This window comes from Sitophilus oryzae, unplaced genomic scaffold (genome assembly GCF_002938485.1).
Source record: "Sitophilus oryzae breed Bouriz unplaced genomic scaffold, Soryzae_2.0 scaffold_1414_pilon_pilon, whole genome shotgun sequence".
In the NCBI taxonomy this organism is placed as follows: Eukaryota; Metazoa; Arthropoda; class Insecta; order Coleoptera; family Curculionidae; genus Sitophilus; species Sitophilus oryzae.
In genome coordinates, this window is record NW_022146076.1 from 20,068 (window position 1) to 39,500 (window position 19,433).

General features: G+C 32.2%; 1 protein-coding gene across 1 annotated transcript; it reads right to left on the reverse strand.

Moving 5' to 3' along the window:
- Positions 1 to 13,358: 13,358 nt before the first annotated feature.
- Positions 13,359 to 18,116, reverse strand: LOC115876162 (methyl-CpG-binding domain protein 2-like). The gene is made up of 3 exons (XM_030891846.1): positions 17,752 to 18,116; positions 13,794 to 14,000; positions 13,359 to 13,740 (listed from the first exon to the last, which is right to left on the reverse strand). Exons 1-3 carry the CDS (start codon positions 17,984 to 17,986, stop codon positions 13,577 to 13,579), a joined length of 606 nt encoding a protein of 201 aa, XP_030747706.1. The 5' UTR covers positions 17,987 to 18,116; the 3' UTR covers positions 13,359 to 13,576.
- Positions 18,117 to 19,433: the final 1,317 nt, after the last annotated feature.

The window sequence follows — 19,433 nt, forward strand, 5'->3', positions numbered from 1 at the left end:
CGCACATGCGTGAGCAACCAAATAACGCATTAAAAGAGCGCCAACTATATTAAAAGAGAATCTAAACAATATATTCTGCATTTTTTATTAATATTCTGTTGTTACACTGCAATAGATTTCAGTTATTTTGGATGTGGAAAACATTTTATGTTTTTAAGCAAAGATCAATGAATAAATAATAATAACAGTAATAATTTGTTATACTATTAACAACAAAAATTTAAAATCATTTATAGAACATTTAAGTAGTAGCAAATATAAAAATAAATTAGATGTCAAACATTATATTAGGTCCTATTTAAAATAATATAGTTATAAAAAATAAAAAAAAAATAAATTACTAAAGAATAATAATAGAACTAATTTGTTATATTAACAACAAATTTTAAATCACAGAAATATAAACATTTATTAATTTTCGAAGCATGCAGTGTAATGGAAGGAAAATATAAATAAAAAATTAAAATCAAAATTATTTATAGTACTTTTATTATTCAAAAAAAAAAAAAAAAAACGATGGCTATGAAATGGCGATCGCTGTCATTTTAAATGTAAAATGATATGCAAAATATCATCGATCATTTCAAAGCCAACTGACGCCGTTTTTTTCGATTATACGGTATTACTATTTAAAAATTATATTTACTTTTACTGGCATTTACTTAAAAAATAAATTAAATATTTCTTCGCAAAAACTAGCATGGTAAGAGAATTAGCATAAACAAAATACAAAATATTTTTTTTATTAACTTTTTTAATTATGTGTAAACTTTCTATTTAATTTTCTCACCCTCCAAAAGTTCAGTTCGATAACCATTTACTTTAACTACATTACTTAAATATGATTATATCAATTCATATTATTACATCTAAAATACAAATATGTATTTTTAAAATTAATTGTAAGTTCATCTCATCTCTTAAAAATTGCTACTCTCAAAATTTCCCATTAAAAAATAGACTATATACCATATATATAAATTAAATAACTGAAAGATCGGACTACGGGAAACCACACAAATTTTCGAAAAAAAAAAAAAAAAAAAAAAAAAAAAAAAATAACAAATTAAAAAATACATTATTTTAGTATTTTAAATATTTTTTTAATGAACGCAAAATAGCACAGTATTTATACGGCGAAGTTTTAAAAATTTGGAAGAACTATAATAATAATGCCACTGACGCACACAAAAAATCAAACGAATACTAAATTTCATTTATCAAAAGCATTCGATAGTCGTGGCTCAACGATAACTATTTAGCCGCACGGCGAGGTTGTCACATATAATATGCTTTAGTATACAAATGAATGAATGATATTATTCGAATAAAACCATATTCGATAGTTGAAATCATTCTTTCAGTAACCATTCGATAGTCTAATTCATTCGATAGTTCCTATCGCTAGTATAAGGGTGTCCTAGTCGTTTAGTTTCGAGATACAGTGTAGAAGTTTCATTTTTTTACTGATTTTTACAATATTTTGTCACATTTGATAAATTTGGTGTCTGCGAGTTTTGATATGAGAAATTTGATTTGATGTCAATATGACGCCTACTTTTTAGAGGGCACCACCTAAGGCGCGTTTGAAGAGTAATAACTGTCCGTACCTGTATAAAACTACTAAGCAAAAAAACATACATTTACGACGTTTTTAACGTAAAAAAGGCATTCAGACAAACGCTACAAATAATAGTTCCATTTGAACTAAATTATCAATACCTGTCATCATTGACATAAACCAAACATGTTGACTGAATAGTCAATAGACTGAAATCATAAATTTGAAATGTTCAATTTGAAAAAAATCCCACCGATTACTCATTCAAATAACTATCTACTGAACATATGTTTATTTTTTGTCAATAATGAGATGTATTGACTCTTTCCATTCTAAATATATCGAGAAGGCTTGCTCGGTAACGATTTTTACCAAGACATTTTTTAAAATGAGCGAAAGAATATTTTTCACTGTAGTTCAATACAGGTACAGAGAAAAAGTTATTGCTCTTCAAGACACAGTTAAAACACATGTAGATGGCGCCTCTACAAATAGAAGTCATAATGACATCAACATCAAATCCTCATGTCAAAACTACCATTAATTTTCATCAAAATATTGACGCTATTTCAGAATTAATTGAAAATCGAATAAAAATACTCCTGTATCTCCGAAACAACATTTTAGGATATACCTTTATTAGAAGTTTTTACTTCTTTTTATATGCAGAATATGTTACCGAAGTTTCGGGAATACATAATTTGACCACACTGTATAGAAACAAATGAAAACTTAATGTTAAAGTCAGATATTTTAATGTAGGATGCTTGTGTATGCGAGATCTGTATTTTCTAATGGTTTGAGACAAATTTCAAATATCGCTGATTCTACTTGTTTTAAAACTGAAATGAAAATAAAAAAAGAAAGTAAAAAAATCAATTCGCATTGCGCTATTACCAAGGGACTCTTATGTTCTTACCACAGACTCCTTATTAATAGCAATATTTAAATCCAGTCACAAGGCCATTTAATAGATATTACCCAGATAATGTGCAATGGGACACCGACCAAGATTTGCTTTCACTCGATTTAAAAATAGCGCACTAAACATATTAAATGAGACGTGATGGAGTCAGGTTAAATTAATGAAATTATTGATGTGACTCACATCCTGCTAATGAATAAGTGGGAGGGGTTAATCTCTGCGACCCTAGAGATCTATTGTGTCCCCCCTTCTTGAGTTATAACTCATCATACAGTCCCAGGACTTCCTACGGAGACCCGTGTCCCTCACAGTCGAGGAGCTACGACCCAGGCCGAGTAGACAAAACGGCAGCTTGTGTAGCCTGTTGAGTCTAGAGGTAGGCTCCTGACCTTTGGAGAAGGTGGTAGCTTATTTGTCACTTGTGGAGGATGGTCTCACGCAAGTGTCAGCCACCTCTCCTGTAGTTCCCTTTGAGGTTTGGTCCCTTTGAACTTTCATTGTTACTGATCCCAGTGTCGCTAGGGGTTTCCCCACAGCTTCACCGGTGATGTTTTTATTACTATTATCAGATCTCATAATGTTCCTATGAGTCGCTAGGGACAGTCGGTCCACTTCTACAGAGCCCCGGATGTAGAAGTAAGTGGCGGGAATACAATGGGGTGCCTCTGGTGCCACAAGGTTGAACCAGCCCCGCCTGGTATCGTTATATGTCTTGGTGCACTTCCCTGGCCACGACACTTCAGTCAGGGACAAGACGATGAGCGAGATGCTTCTTAGACCATGCCAAGTGCTAGAGGGGATTCCCCTAGCACCTGAATAGGAGCTTCCCCACCAACAAGGTCTTGCATCTCCTAGGGGAAGAGACTCACATCCCTACAATGAATTAAGTCAATCAAACTAAAACATTAAATTACCACAATACACATAAAAAACTTTATTTCTTTGCACTGGACGCCCATTTCACATGTTAGCATCATCAGCAGATGATGGTAACATGGATTAAGATTGGTCTTAATCAACTGCTGATGATGCCAACATTCTTAGCGAAACGCGTCGAAAAGTTTTCATGTATTGTGAATTAACAAGTTTATTTTGCTCTTTAACACTAAAGGTTCCAACTGTAATCTCCGATAACTGGATAATGAATTACCCTGACAATTGCAATATTATGCACTCGTATACAAGGTGGTCCGTACTGTATTCCGAAAACATCCTGGCAGCATTTTCTGCAGAGATAACAGTACACAAGCCAGTATGTCTTAAGGTGATTAGTTTCGGAAACTTCGGGAGCATATTCTGCTGATAAAAAGAAGTAAAAAGCTTCTTATAAATGTATGTCCTAAAATGCTTAGTTTCGGGAGATAATAGGGTGTAGAAGTTTCATTTTATTTTTCCAAATAATTTGTATAACAATATTTGGATGAAAGTTGGTGTCTGGGAGTTTTACATGAGAGAAAATTGTTTTTGATGTCAATATGACTCCTACTTGTACAGGGCGCCACCTACATTTGTTATAACTGCGTCTCAAAGTGGCCTACCTCATAACTTTTCCTATAGCTATTTTCCAAGGCCCTGATTAAGAATTAGTGTTTTTAACATAGCCATGGCACCCTAGATTGAATTTTAACATACGATTTTTTATTAAGCGAGAATTTCAAAAGTTGACATATGATATGTCATTCTATTCAGAATGTCATTTTCTATCGAATAAAATAAAAATATATTGAGAGTGCCATTTAAAAATTAAAAGTTATAGTCATTTCCAGTCAGTGGTGAAACAGGAAGTGACCAAAAACAACTGAATATGTCAATCGATCCTGTCAATCGAGATATGTTTATTTTTTCTCAATAATGACATGTTATGACTATTTCAATTCTAGATATTTTCAGAACGGTTGCTCGTAACGATTTTTATCAAGACATATCGAGACATTTTGTACGTAAAAAATGACGGAAATGTATACTTTTTCACTTAGCAGTTCTATACAGGTAGGGAGGAGAGAAAAGGTATTACTCTTCAAAACAGTTAAAACACGTGTAGGGTGGCGCCCCCTACAAGTAGGAGTCATATTGACATCGACATCAAATTTCTCATCTCAAAGAACACCCAAACACCAATTTGTATTCAAATATCGACTACAGTTCAGTGTAGTATTTCCCATTACGCACAATACGCATACAATATATAATTGAGTCAAGTCGTCAAAAAATAATAAAAAACTGCAACGAAGGCAACTATTAATACAAAGCACAAAAAACTTACAAACATTCTATAAGGATGACCTGGAAGATGCTCTTACAAAACGAGATTGCTTACAATTTAAAATAGTAAAAGAGACCATATTCAATCTACAACACTGCCAAACATGTGCTTTCATATATTCGAACTCATAATTTGGAAGCAGTTTTTCCAAATATGGTTATGGAAATTGATCCTGCTACATTGCTCACGGAACGGTCCATTTTCTCCATCACTTAAACGATTAAAAACTATTAAAGCCACTAAGACAAGATCTTAAAATACCTTAAACTATTTTCGTCATGACTATATTTATGATTATGAATAACATAAGCAACATCAGCGAATGGAAAAGATGCATATAAAGTCCGCCGGACGTTATCATAAAGGCCGGCGGCCGTTAAGTTTCTAATGTAATCAACGTCTTCACCTGCAAACCAAGACTGTTTATGTCAGTTGGACTTTTCAAAAAATTGGGAAAATAACCAATACAATTTGCGCGATAATTCGTTGAAATACAGGAGAAGCGCTCGGCTACTCAATATTTTACTTCCGACTAGTAACCAGAGAGAGAATCAGCAGGAATATGACATTTTTTTGAAGTGGCGGCAGGTTAGAAGTATAAACAGCGTAAAAGAAGCGGTATTGCTGGCTTATTCTAAAAGAATGTCTGAAATGTATTTTCCTACATCACTGGACAAAGAATCCATGTGAAGCCTTGCGTTAGAGTATATAAACATCGACATCAAGGTAAAAAACAATTATATTCTTCGATAAATTTAATCATACTCATGCTAAATTATTTTTTCATAGATGGTAAAACTGTTCACCTCTGAGGCGCAAAAACGAAAGTTATTCACCAAAAAAAGCCAAAGATCTGTCGGAGAATGACATAAGATAATTTTCTACCTGGATGCCGATGAATACACCTGGTTACTCGAAAAAATTGAATTGGTGCTTGGTATTCTTAGAGCTTGTAGGCGCAGCGAGCTTGGTCACTCACAGTTGATGAATTCGAAGATCGGATAAAAAATATCTTTCTGCATTAAGAAATAACCAAAATAAGAAAGATAGATATTCTATTTCCAAAACGCCCTTTCTTTTAATGCCCTTATGTTTATATAAAAAATACATCAACCTGAGTCCTCGTAACTTTGACAATCCAAAATATTTCATTGGTTACAAGAAAGGCAAGTGTGTTAAGCAAATTGTCGGTATACATACCATCGAGAGCGTACCGCAGAAAATCGCAAAATTTTTGAAACTTGGAGAGAATCGCAGAACTTTATTACAGGGCATTCATTTCGGTAGATCATCAGGCAACCATCTCGGCCCAAAATTGTGTGTCTTACTATCCCTAAAGACCTAGCATGATGAAGTCCTTCAACCAGTCGGCAAACTTAATAGAAAAATCAGTTTTCCAAAAGAATGAAAATAACAAATCAACTTTTTCATCTGAACCTCCAAAATAATGTTTCTTTGAGTGGATAGACAAATATTCGCCATTTCTGATCATCCTCTTCTATAAAATCGTAAATCCCTGGGAGAAGGATACAGATTTCTAAGAACAACAAGTGCACTTTTAATTTCCATGTTCGTTATCATGAAAAATGAATTTTAGTATAACATTATGTATTTTATCCTTTACTTGTGTTACTGTTCAATTAAAAATTTGTATTAAATAGTAGTGTTTATGCTCTAAAAAATCGCAGTATACGAAAAATCTAAGCAGAACACGGACCGAAAACAAATACCGCTTATGCTTATGATCCTCCGCTATCGCCCGATTCACAAACCAGCCCGCGTTATTTTTGATTCTATCGCGGCCTTATTACTTTAATAACCGATTAACGATAGAATATTCCCACAATTTTTTTTTTTTAATAATAATAAAAAACACTATAAGGGCGGAGTTTTACCCAATTTAAATTTTGACACAAAAATATTGTAAATCACAATTTTTATAAAAAAAAAAAGTAAAAATTATTTTATTCTTTTTTATTTCTAAAAAAAAAAAAAAAAAATTACTTATTAAAAATAAATTGACAATAACACTGTCTGCCTTTTTTTTTTGGTTCGTATTATATCGCTAATATCATAGGCTCTCGTAAGGCGTAGAGTTTTTTGAAGCTGACGTAACGCGGAAAATTTGGTAGAATCCCGCACTGCTATAGTTCCCGAAAATTATTTGGTAAAAAAAACTGAAACTTAAAAATAATTTTCTACACCTTGTATCTCCGGACCAACGCAAGCATTTGCGAACAATAAAATTATACGATCTACTTTTTACTTACTCTTTATCTGCCAAGAATCATGATGCCAAGTTCCGGACTCTACATTCGACTCGCCCTGACCTTTTGTTCATGTAACAATCAACAGGGCAATTTAATAAAGCCTCACACCAGAAGTTAATAATCAATTAATTAAATTTCATACCACTGCTAACTAGTTATATTACAACATATCATCTCAAATTATCGATACAAATAAATGCAACGGTTTTGTCACTTAACAGTTGTGTTCTATAAATCGCGACAATTACCATTAATGATCGGCGGATTACAAAAACACTTAAACTAAACACATTGCCTACATGGAAAATAAACTAACTCACCTCGTTTACATATTTGCACACATATTATCCAACCCCCCTTTCTAAAACATAACAAAAGCCAATAAAGATGAATATAGTATTGATATTTGGAAAAAAACTATTCCGATTCGCTTAATAAAATGTTTAACTGTAACTGCACGCTTTTAGTAATGATTTTGTCAGTAATTAGTCCACTTTTGGTTTGACTGTAAACTGAGCTATTCGGAACATGCAGTGGCATTGGGGAAATATTCGAAATACTGCAGAAATAATTGCGGATTCCATTTTCGTGCGGTGGGCGAATATATAGGTTTAGTGCCGAATTTTCAACATCCGCGTTTTTGAAATATTTAACTAAGAGTTATTTGGCAACATGTTTTCAATTATCTATGTAGGAAGTCGAGTTAGGTTGTATTTTTATTCTACAGGTTTGTGCTGTGCTGGTCCGTACTGGTCCGTGTAGGTATAGTGTGCGCGATCTTTTAGTGGTTTGCTTTTTTATTGGAACCCGAAGATAAACAAAAGCCAAATACCATATAGAGGTTGATTCAGGGTGATGGTAGACTTCAGAGCTGCAAGCTCACAGAAAACTTAAGTCTTAGTTTAAGTCATTTTTCGAAAGCTCACTTAAAACTTAAAATTTAAGTATTTTTCAATACGATTTGTGATTTAAATCTTTATTCTGGAATTGAAAAAGACTTAAAAGTCTTTTTATAAAAGGCTTAAGTCAGATTTTTATATGTTTACCTATACAGGGTGGCCCATCGAAAACGTTCCGCAAGGCATAACGAGCAGGGTAATTTTTTTTTCAGAAAATTCAAAAACACGTCAATTTTGTTTGTGAGGGGGACAACTTTTGCCCCAAAAATGATTGCAAAATCTTCAACCCTCTAAGCGGGGGTGTCATCCCCCAATTTTTTTCAAATGGGAAGGGGGTCAAGTGGTACCACAATGAAAAGGGCTTTCTATTCTCTAAACTTTCCGGCTTCGTTTTTGAAAATCGGTCGAGTTATTGAGAAAATATGAAGGATTGAAATTTGAAAAGTTTATTTAAACATTTATCAGAGTAAATAATAAGAATAAATTTCTTCGACCAATTGGCTGTTTTTTTTTATTATTTCTAGATGTTTACGCATTTTTTCACTTGCCACAAGGTTGAACGATCAGGTGCGGTAGTTGCTAGATAGCTGTTCTGTGACTTATACGTTGAAGTTCTTCTCAATATCGTTAAATTTTTTAGGCTGTACTTAAACTGCCGTTAAACGGTAGCTTACTAAAATGCCGTTAATAGGTATGACGTCGTTGATGTGACGCACTTGACGGCTTTATGAAATATAGGAATTTTATAAGGACTAACGAACGCTATCCACCCCACCAAATAACCAACTTAACCAACGCAGCTAACCGCGACACTGATAAAAAAATTTAAAAAACAAATATAAATTAGTAAAAACCAACCAACCCCACCAAATAACCAACTAACCAATGAATTAACACCCTCCAAATAATCACGCTAACCAACCCGCCAAATAACTAAACCAATCCAACCAAAAAGAGTGAAACCAATGCAATAAGATCACGCTATAAGCAAAAAAAAATATAAAAAAGTGTTGGTCAGCGTGAGATTTGAACCCCGGACCTTTCGCTCACGAACAGATAGCCTCAGCCACGGAGCCACAGGTGCTCTTGCAATATGCTTATGGCTAGGCATTACTTTCCGCCGACATGAACGACGTCACAATATCTATTAACGGCATTTTAGTAGGCTACCGTTTAACGGCTGTTTAAGTACATCGAATTTTTTAACAATTATTATGGTGTACTCACTTGCAGAAAAAGTGGAAATAATCGAACTTTATTTTAAAAATAATGAATGTGGCAATCGGGTTGCGCAGATATTCAATGAACGCCATCCTGACAACCATAAAGGTGGTTGTAAGGCAAAATTTTTCGCGAGTTAGTAGCAAAGTGTCCAAAGGATATTAAAAAAACGGAAGTTCCACCCGTACAAAATTCAGTTGGTACAAGAACTCAACGAAGACGATTTTGATCGTCGCTTGCAATTTTGTGAAACTATGAGTGAACGAGTGGCGAATGATAATAATTTTCTATTTAATGTGTGTTTTTTGGATGAGTGTACTTTCTTTTTGAACGGTGTAGTTAATCGGCACAACTGGTCGGTACTATACTAGGCTGAAGACAACCTCAGGGTTTTTTCACGAGGTGCACACACAAAACCCTCATAAATTGAACGGTTGGGCTGGTATTTTTGGAAATTCTATTGTGAGTCAGTTTAACGATATTGAGAAGAACTTCAACGTACAAGTCACAGAACAGCTATCTAGCAACTATACCGCACCTGATCGTTCAACCTTGTGGCAAGTGAAAAATGCGTAAACATCTAGAAATAATAAGAAAAAACCTGAAATTGGTCGAAAGAATTTATCCTTATCCTTTACTCTGATAAATGTTTCAATAAACTTTTCAAATTTCAATCCTTCATATTTTCTCAATGACTCGACGGATTTTCAAAAACGAGGCGGGGAAATATAAAGAATAGAAAGGTCTTTTCATTGCGGTGCCACTTGACCCCCCTTCTCATTTGAAAAAAGTTGGGGATGACACCCCCGCTTAGAGGGTTGAAGATTTCGCAATCATTTTTGGGGCAAAAGTTGTCCCCCTCACAAACAAAATTGACGTGTTTTTGGATTTTTTGAAAAAAAGAATACCCTGGCCGTTATGCCTTGCGGAACGTTTTCGATGGGCCACCCTGTATAATTCATTTTTAATAGCAGCATTTGTTTTTTAAACTGTTACATACTATTCAATACATGTTTTGAACAAAAAAAACATGTTTGTAATTGTTCTGAAAATTAACCGTTTTATTTTAGTACGAGAGCTAGCAACGTCGGGAAAATAAGTATTTTAAGACGTCTGGCTTTTTGATACATCTTTTACTATGCTCTCTAGAACAGCATGCGGCATGCGGCCCGTCTGGCTGCCGGTAAACGTTGCGTTCCCTACTGCGCATTGAAAGAAGATCCTATATTTTTATTAGTCCTTTAAATTCTAGTATTGAATATAAATCGAACATGTCTCCATAGCTCAGTGCGCCGAGTTTCCGAACAGGAACCGAAGATTCGAACGAAATTCGATCCGAAGTTCAAATCCGGGTCAGGTCAGACTTTTTTATTTTTATTTTCGTTTATATTCTGATAGTAAAGTATTAAATATTTGTTTTTTTTTAATTACCAGAATTATTTAATACTTTACTGTCAGAATATAAACGAAAATAAAATAAAAAAGTCTTTGACCTGACCCGGATTTGAACTCTGAATCTTCGGTTCGTGGTCGGAAACTCTACGCACTGCGCTATGGAGACATGTTCGATGTATATTCAATACTAGAATTTATAGGACTAAATTAATAAAAAAATATAGGATCTTCTTCCGATGCGCAGTAGTAAACGCAACGGGTATCGGCAGCCAGACGGGCCGCATGCTGTTCCAGAGAGCATAGTAAAAGATATATCAAAGAGCCAGACGTTTTAAAACACTTTCTCGAAAACGTTGACTATTAGACTATTTTATGTGGTTTTCGTCTACTTCTTCTTTACGTGCCGTCTCTTTCGTGGAGGTTGGCGATCACATTGGCAAAATCTTCACGATTCTCGGCTTTCCTTATAAGTTCTTCAAAAGTTAGGTGAGTCCAGTTTCTGATGTTTCTCAACCAAGATAGTTTCTTCCTGCCGAGACCTCTCTTTCCTTCAATCTTACCCTTAACTATCAATTGTAAGACGTGGTATTTTTCTTTTCTCAATATATGCCCTAAGTATGATGTTTTTCTTATTTTTATTATATTGGGCAATTCCCTCTCTCTGCTTATTCTGTTGTAGACTTCGGTATTTGTGATATGGGCTGTCCATAGAATTTTAAGCATTCTTCGATATATCCATGTTTTGAACGATTCGAGGCGATTCATCTCCTGAACTTTCAGTGTCCATTTTTCCTTTTTTTTTCTTTTCGTCAACAATAAATTAATAATATAAAAGTAATCTAAGGAAATCGACATTCGGTAATATACGAAAATTTATATTAATTTTAAAAAATAGGTACTTAATGAAACTGTAAAGAAATTTTAAATAAATTAATCTCCTGATTTCGCTAACACTAAAATCGATGTATCGGAACCTTTAAAAGCAAATATCTTGAAAACAGTTCACAGGTTTCGAACTTAATGAAGACCACCTTTTTTACATAAAAAGTCCTCTAGCTTTAATTCTCAATAATTATTGAAATTACTGTATCTATAAAGATAAAAGAAGTACAACCAGTAGTACATCTACCCTAATGGAAAGTACCCTTTCAGGGCTGTTCTGCGGAATTTTACATTATCTTCATTCGCTTGGGCATTAAAATATATGTGTTAGAGTACCAAATTTCAAGAAAAACGGTTTACCGATGTTCTTAAAAATAAACAATATATATCATTTTTAGTTACTCTTTCGAGTGCTGTAACTTCTTGGGAAAGCATTTTAGGACATATATTATGTTCATGAACTTTTTGTTTTATTTTTATCTGTTGAATCACCCACCGAAATTAGATAAACTATTTTTTGACACCCTGTATTAAAATATTAATAAAGTGCATTATACATACAAACAGCTTAAAAGAATCAATCATTCTATACATTTCTGCAGCGTATAAATCAGCACAAATTTTACTTACATTTTAGAAGAGAATGGCCACATTTTCTGACGGCAAACCTCTTCATTTTTATAGCCAACACACTATTCAAGTTTCAGAATAAACATATAGTTTTAACACGATTTTTTGAAACAGAACTTTATCACAGCTTAATATTAAATAATAATTAAATAATAATCAATTTGTGTTATTTTTTACCGATACTATTTACAAATCTACCGACGCGAAGCGCGACGCGAATTTTGATGAAGAAAAACAATTGAATTACTTTTAACAAAAATAATTAAAGTGGCGCCATCTATGAACGAAATTAGAAATTAATTTTTTATTGTTGTGGCGCCATCTATGAAGTAAATTGGAAATTTATCTTTTTAATATTTCATGGCTTTCAAATTTATTGTAATTTTTTGAATACAATTTCTTTTTAAAGAAAAACAGAGTATAGATAGATATCTATATTCTGTTTTTCTTTTACAGACTGAATTTTTCAGCCTGTTTGCTATATATTAACTTTGATAAATTATTGTTTGTACCAATAAAATTTACATACAGTATGAAGTATGACCCCAGATTATCTTTACAAGAGGAAAAACTTTTTTATTATTGACATTTTGAGAAAAATGAATTGTTCATAAAAATGTTTGCTTGTCCTGAAATAAAAAAAAACATGAAAATATGGTTGGATTTCCTAAATAAGGTTGAAAAGTCCTAAGAATCAAAACACGTTTCTTTGGTAATATAATTTCGATTTCATTCTTTGGTAGATGGTTATTATTAATTTTGATTAACGTCATATTTTTTGCTGTTGTTAAAGTGTCATATCTTCCAATAACTATTATATCAATAACTAATAATATTATTATTATTATTATTTATACCCTTTCCGTGGCATTAAACTAAATAAATTTTGTGCTTATTTTTAGTTTTCATTTTAAAGCAGCAATAAATATGACGTTAATTAAAAAACTCTATCAATAACAATCTATCAAAGGATGACCATAGCTGACCATAGAAACGCTTTTTGAATTTTAGGAAAATTTAACAATATTTTGACATTTTTTTTAAATTTTCTCTAAAACGGTAAGGAAATTTGGAAAAGTATAAACGGGATGGGATAAATCATTTTTGAACAAGCACACATGTTTATAAAGAATGCATTTTTCTCAAACTGTCAATAATAAAAGTTTTTTGTCTTGTAAAGACAATCCAGGGTGACATACTGTATACCTACATTAAAAATACCAAGAAGAGATATGGAAGAGATCATAACAAATATATTAATTAAATGCAAAAACAGTACCATAGAGTAAGAGAATAAAATAAATCTTACAAATACCTACGAAACCCTTTTATTGGACCAAATAATGTTACAATTCATCAAATTTTCCATACATTCAGCTCAACTTAATTTTTTACATATAAAATTATAACACATTTGTTTTAATATTGTAAAGTGAATTAACTCAAAAAAATGTAAAATAAATAGTGACCAGTCTAATTCTAAACATCTTTATAAAATGTGACTTAAACCAATTAAAACTTAACATTAGACTACTGCTTCAATGCTTCTTGAAGCTTTCTTCTCACTGCAGAAACTCGTTCTTCTTGTTTTTTAATATCTTCTTCGGATATATTCACAGACTGGACTAGAGGTTGCTTTGGGTCAAGAAAAACACCAGGATTTTTCTCTAAGGAAGTCTTTGTACCTGTCTGCCCTAAGATACATGTTTTAAATTACCACAAAATAGATGAAATAATATTTACCAACCTGTAACAGAACTAGACGAAACATGCAGAGCTGTTGCTACACTCTGTATGATGGTCTCTTCAGTAACATTGGGTCCCACAGGCTTCAATCCTTTTGGAAGTTGCATGCCTTCGAATTCAACACCATCCACATCACAGGCTCTGAGTCCTTCAAGTCTCTTCTCCCAAAATAATTGTTTTGGCTTTTCTTGATTCCCGTTTTTATAATCTAGAAAAATATATATTAAGTAAGTATGAAATGGCGTCATCAAGTTTAGAACCAGGAAATGAAAAATAACCCTTTATTTAAAAAATTGCCGAGGTTTCGACATAATATTCTTGTCTTTTTCAAGGCTGCAGTACAGATAAAAAAACCCTACTTAAACAATAAAAATGTACGCGTGGCTCAGAATTCCTATTTTTTTATTTTTATATAATCAATCTCTGTTTAAAAAAGGCTACACATTGGAAAATACCACAAATACAACAGCAAAGCAAGAAAGAAATTTATAAAAGAAAAACATATTATACACAGAAATAATTAAATATACGAAAAATGCAAAGACATTATTTATGTTTTCCTTTTTTAAGCTTCTTTCTTTTGTTTTGCTGTTTATTTATATATTGTATTTCCCAATGTGTACTGGCTTTTAAACAGATATCTATACTAATATATAAAATCCTTAAGTGACTGACTCACTGATTAATCACGATCCTGCTGAAACCACTCAACGTAAGAAGCTCAATTTTGGCATACCGGTTGATTCTAGGGTGTAGAGGTTCAATAAGGAGGGATTTTTCGAAATTCCAGTTCCAAGGGGGTGAAACCACCCTTTAAAATTGTGAAACCACCCATTTAAATTATAAACCACCCATAAAAAAATTACAATATTTTTTTATTTAACGGTCAAGTTTCCGAAAAACGCTTAAACACGTATATTTTATTTTGTTTTTTTTTACATATTTTAAGATTTTTTAAAAATGTATACAGGGTGTTTCGAAAAAATGTGAGAAAATTTTATCCAGTCTGTATGTTAATGGAAATTCTTGCTTTGCTTTTTCTTCACCATTACAAATGATTAATTCGACGCGAACGAAGTCGCGGGTACACGCTAGTTGATTATATAAAAATTAAAAAATAGGACTTCTGAGCAACACTAAAATGCATACATAGTCTCTAATACATATATAGGGTGGCGCACCTCATTCGCCTCGGTTGATTATACGAAAACGGAAAGATGTAGAAACAAAATATTTTATGGGTACATGTGGGAAAGCGACGTGCATAATTTAATTTTTTGATCCATACCAAAGTTATGTTTTTTCTTATGGAACACCCGGTATTTTATTTCATTTTTGGATTCTTGGGCATAAAATAAGGCATTTATTATAAGGGTTTAATATGTTTAAAAGCTTTGGTTTTTGAAATATTTAAAGATATTTAAATACCTATGCATGCTATAATAAAAAAGTTTGTCAACACCTCTTACATTACTTTTCAGAATTAATTCTTGTGCTGACTTTCAAGCCAGAGAAATAAACTTTACTAAAAAACTTGATTGCTTCGTTAAATTTATACAGGGGCATCAAAAATAGCTGGTCTATTTTAAATATTTATTTTACATAAAAACGTCGTTTTTTCAAATTCAACACCCTGTATTTTTTAAATAAGTCGAAGCAGATTTAAATGCTCTTTCAAGGGGTTAGCCTGAAGGGTTTATGCTCAAAGATATCCAAACAGGAATTTTCTTGACAAGCGTACTTTTGAAAAACAACTTTCCCTATTTCGCAGAGCTGATAGTGTGGTATATGAAAGACCTATTAGGCAGAAACCTGTCGTTGGAAGTGAAGAAAATGAATTTGCCTTAATTGGTTCTTTTATAGAAAATCCAATATTTCTACAAGTCATTGTAATATAAATCAAAAAGAACTACTTTATTTTTCTTGATAAAATAATGAATACTTACTTATTAAACTATTGTAGAAAAATTAAATAAAAGTAAACTGTTATAAATTTAAAGAAAGTCCATAAACCAATGTCAACTTTGAAAATAGCTAGTGTCACTAGAAAATTGCCATGGCGACACCAGCCATCTTGATTACAATTTTATTGAAAAATCGCTTTTTATTCAAAATCTGAGCCAAATAGGTATAGGAAACCCTAATACAGTTTGGAAGAGCATTTAAATCTGCTTCGATTTATTTAAAAAAATACAGGGTGTTGTATTTGAAATAACAAAGTTTTTATGTAAAATAAATATTTAAAATATACCAGCAATTTTTGATACCCCTGTATACATTTAAGGAAGCAATAATTTTTTTTAGTAAAGTTTATTTCCTTGGCTTCAAAGACAGCACTAGAACTAACTCTGAAAAATAATGTACAGGGTGTTGGCAAACTTTTTCATTATAGTATACATATTTAAATATCTTTAAATATCTCAAAAACCAAAGCATTTAAACATATTAAACCCTTATAATAAATGCCTGACTTTATGCCCAAGAATCCAAAAATTAAAGAAAATACCGGGTATTCCATAAGAAAAAATATAACTTTGGTATAGATCTTAGTTCTAACACACCCTGTATATTTGAAAATAATTTTAAATTATGCACATTGCCTGTCTACATATACCCATAAAAAATTATGTTTCTACATCTTTCCGTTTTCGTATAATCAACCGAGGCGAATGAGGTGCGCCACCCTGTATAGTCTAAGTAGTTTTTTTTCTCTGTATTGCAGCCTTGAAAAATATGAGAATATATGTCGAAACGTGAGCAATTTTTTAAATAGAGGGTTTTACATTTCCTGGTTCTAGAGCTGCAAACGCCATTTCATATACAGGGTGGTCTGTACTGTATTCTGGAAACTTCGGCGGCATATTCTGCAGATAAAAATAAGTAAAAAAACTTTATATAAATGTATGTCCTAAAATGCTTAGGAGATACAGGGTGTAGAAGTTTCATATTTATTTCGATTTTTTCCAAATAATTTCTGAAGTAACGTCAATATTTGAATGAAAATAGGTACCTGGGAGTTTTTTGACATGAGAAATTTCATGTTGATGTCAATATGACTTTTTTTTGTGGGCGCCACCTACATGTATTTTAACTGTTATGAAGAGTAATAACTTTTCATATGTACCTGTATAAAAAACTACTGAGTGAAAAAATATTCATTTCCGTGATTTTTTACGAATTACGAATTTTACGAAATTACAAATTATTTGGAAAAAATCGAAATAAAAAAGAAACTTCTACACCCTGTATCTCCAAAACTAAGCATTTTAGATACATTTAAACAAACTTTTTTGCTTATTTTTATCTGCAGAATATGTTGTCCAAGTTTCCGGAATACAGTTCGACCACTCTGTATAGAACAGAAGAACGCAAATCTAAAACGTTATGTCGTATATTGTAAGTTTGATGTAATCAATATGCATGAAATGAAAAATAATCTTATTTAAAATGTGAAACAAAATATCTGGTAAAACAGGACAAGGCAATATTTACAAGGCTTCCCAGAGTAATATTAAGTATCCACCGAGAAAGTGTAAATTTGATACCTTCAAAAACCCCTATTTTTAATTCAACCAGGTATCGTAAAATTACCACCTCCTACCATTTTCATTAATATCCTGTAAAATCTGATCAATTTACATTCTAGTAAGGTATAGTTTATGTAAAAACAACTATTCAGAGAACCTTCTTTGATATTTATGTTAAAATAATGTATAAAATTATTAATAAGAAAATTTACAGCCAACAGTTTAAATTTTATTAAAAAAATTGTCTATGCACTATGTGCACATATTTGAAGTGAAACTTCTTACTAACAGCTATTAAATAAAAGGATTTGAAGGATACATATTGCATAAAATGATCATTCTGCTTTCTGTTATATGTGTTTAGATCTCTACGGCTTAGCATTTGTTGACCGTTAAGTTATTTTACTGTCTTAAAATTACGAGTTTAGTTACCTGATTTAACTTTGCTCTCTTGCGTTTTATAAACTGTAACGGGCTGCTTAAAAATCGAAGCCGTTTGTCGAATCGGAGGCACTAAAGAGGCATCGTTTCTCATGCCCCTGCCGCTGTAATACAAATCGACTTTGCCCACCTGCAAACCGGTCTTGCGTAGCACGTCCTCTCGTTGGAATCGTTTCGGTAATTGGACGCATTCGTAGCGTGTTTTTTCAATCGTGATTCCACTCATTTTAAGCTTGAAATAATCAAAAACTTTGTACACAAATAGTAAACAAAACAATGGTCGAATTGTGAGGTTAGATTTTTTGACAGTCGGTAAAAAAGGGTGTAGTTTAGCTGGGAGCGGACGTGGTGCCAGCTCGCCGGCAATGTCGAAACTGAGAGGCGGGGTCCGAGCAGTTTTCTATTTTGTCGATAGATGAGGCGGCATATATGAATCGCCGCGCTTTCTGAATTTAAATATGAAAATACTTTAGCACGGTAAAAGACTTAAATTTTTAAGTTCCTCTATAATATTATAAGCACAGATTATAAGAGAATGAAATGTAAAATTATTTTTGTGGCTACCAGTTGATTTGTTATGCGGTATAAGGATATGATATGTAGATCAGGTTTTCTTTTTTTCGTTTTATTGATATGAATTTATTTGAGCAAAAAATAGATTAATATGACTAAGCATTAAAATTAAAACGGATATAAGTACTGTAAAATAGTAATTGTTAATGATTGTTACAGTGTATTATTAGTCATTGCAATATCTTGCAATAAATAAATTTAAGTACCTAACAATATTGAAACAAAACATCGTCTGGCAGCTAAATAACAATATTAAATTTGCTTATTTATGTATTTTATTTTCACATGCATTCTTTACATGCGTATTTATATCCTTATTTTTCTACTTAGAATTGATATGTTTGCATTTATTTCTTTAGTAGGAAAAATCCTAAGAATTTGAAAACGTATACCTACTTTATACATAGTATTCTTTTCTATACATTTAATTTATATCTTTTTTCATTATTAATTATAGACTTCTGTACAATCAGAGTATCTCAGTCCAGCGAGAAAATATATCATTTCGACAGACGACATCCAAAAAATGACAGGAAAAATGATATGGTTTTGAATTAAATTGCCAGATTATGATGCTCATAGGTATATTTTTTTCGCTGGAGAGACCATATTTTATGACGTTTTAAATAATGAAGGAATAAATACCATACGATCTATAAAAAAACAGCGTCAAGGCCGGCTGGGAAATGACAATCGATGGTAATTTTGGCGAGGTCAAGCCCAAGACGTCATTTTCTTAGCCCGTGCTCTTCTTTTAATGGCGCTGCCAGTTGGCCTTAAAAATTACCTTTTCTATTGAGTAAAAATTATTTTTAAATGGTGTAGTTTAAAATTTGGGAAAAAATAATTTTTTGGGAATAAATTTGGGTCTGAAATTTGAAAACGTCTTCCTGTAATACGTATTCCTTCTATAATTATTAATGTTCATTTTTGGCAAGGTTTATGTCAATTTTTAGTAAATAATGTCTAGAGATTGACCTCGCTAAAATTATCATCGATTATCCAGCCGTCTTTGACGTCGTTTTTTTTTTAAATCATATGATATATAATAAGTATTTTGTATACAGTTTAGTTAAGAAATATAAATCGCAATTAGTATT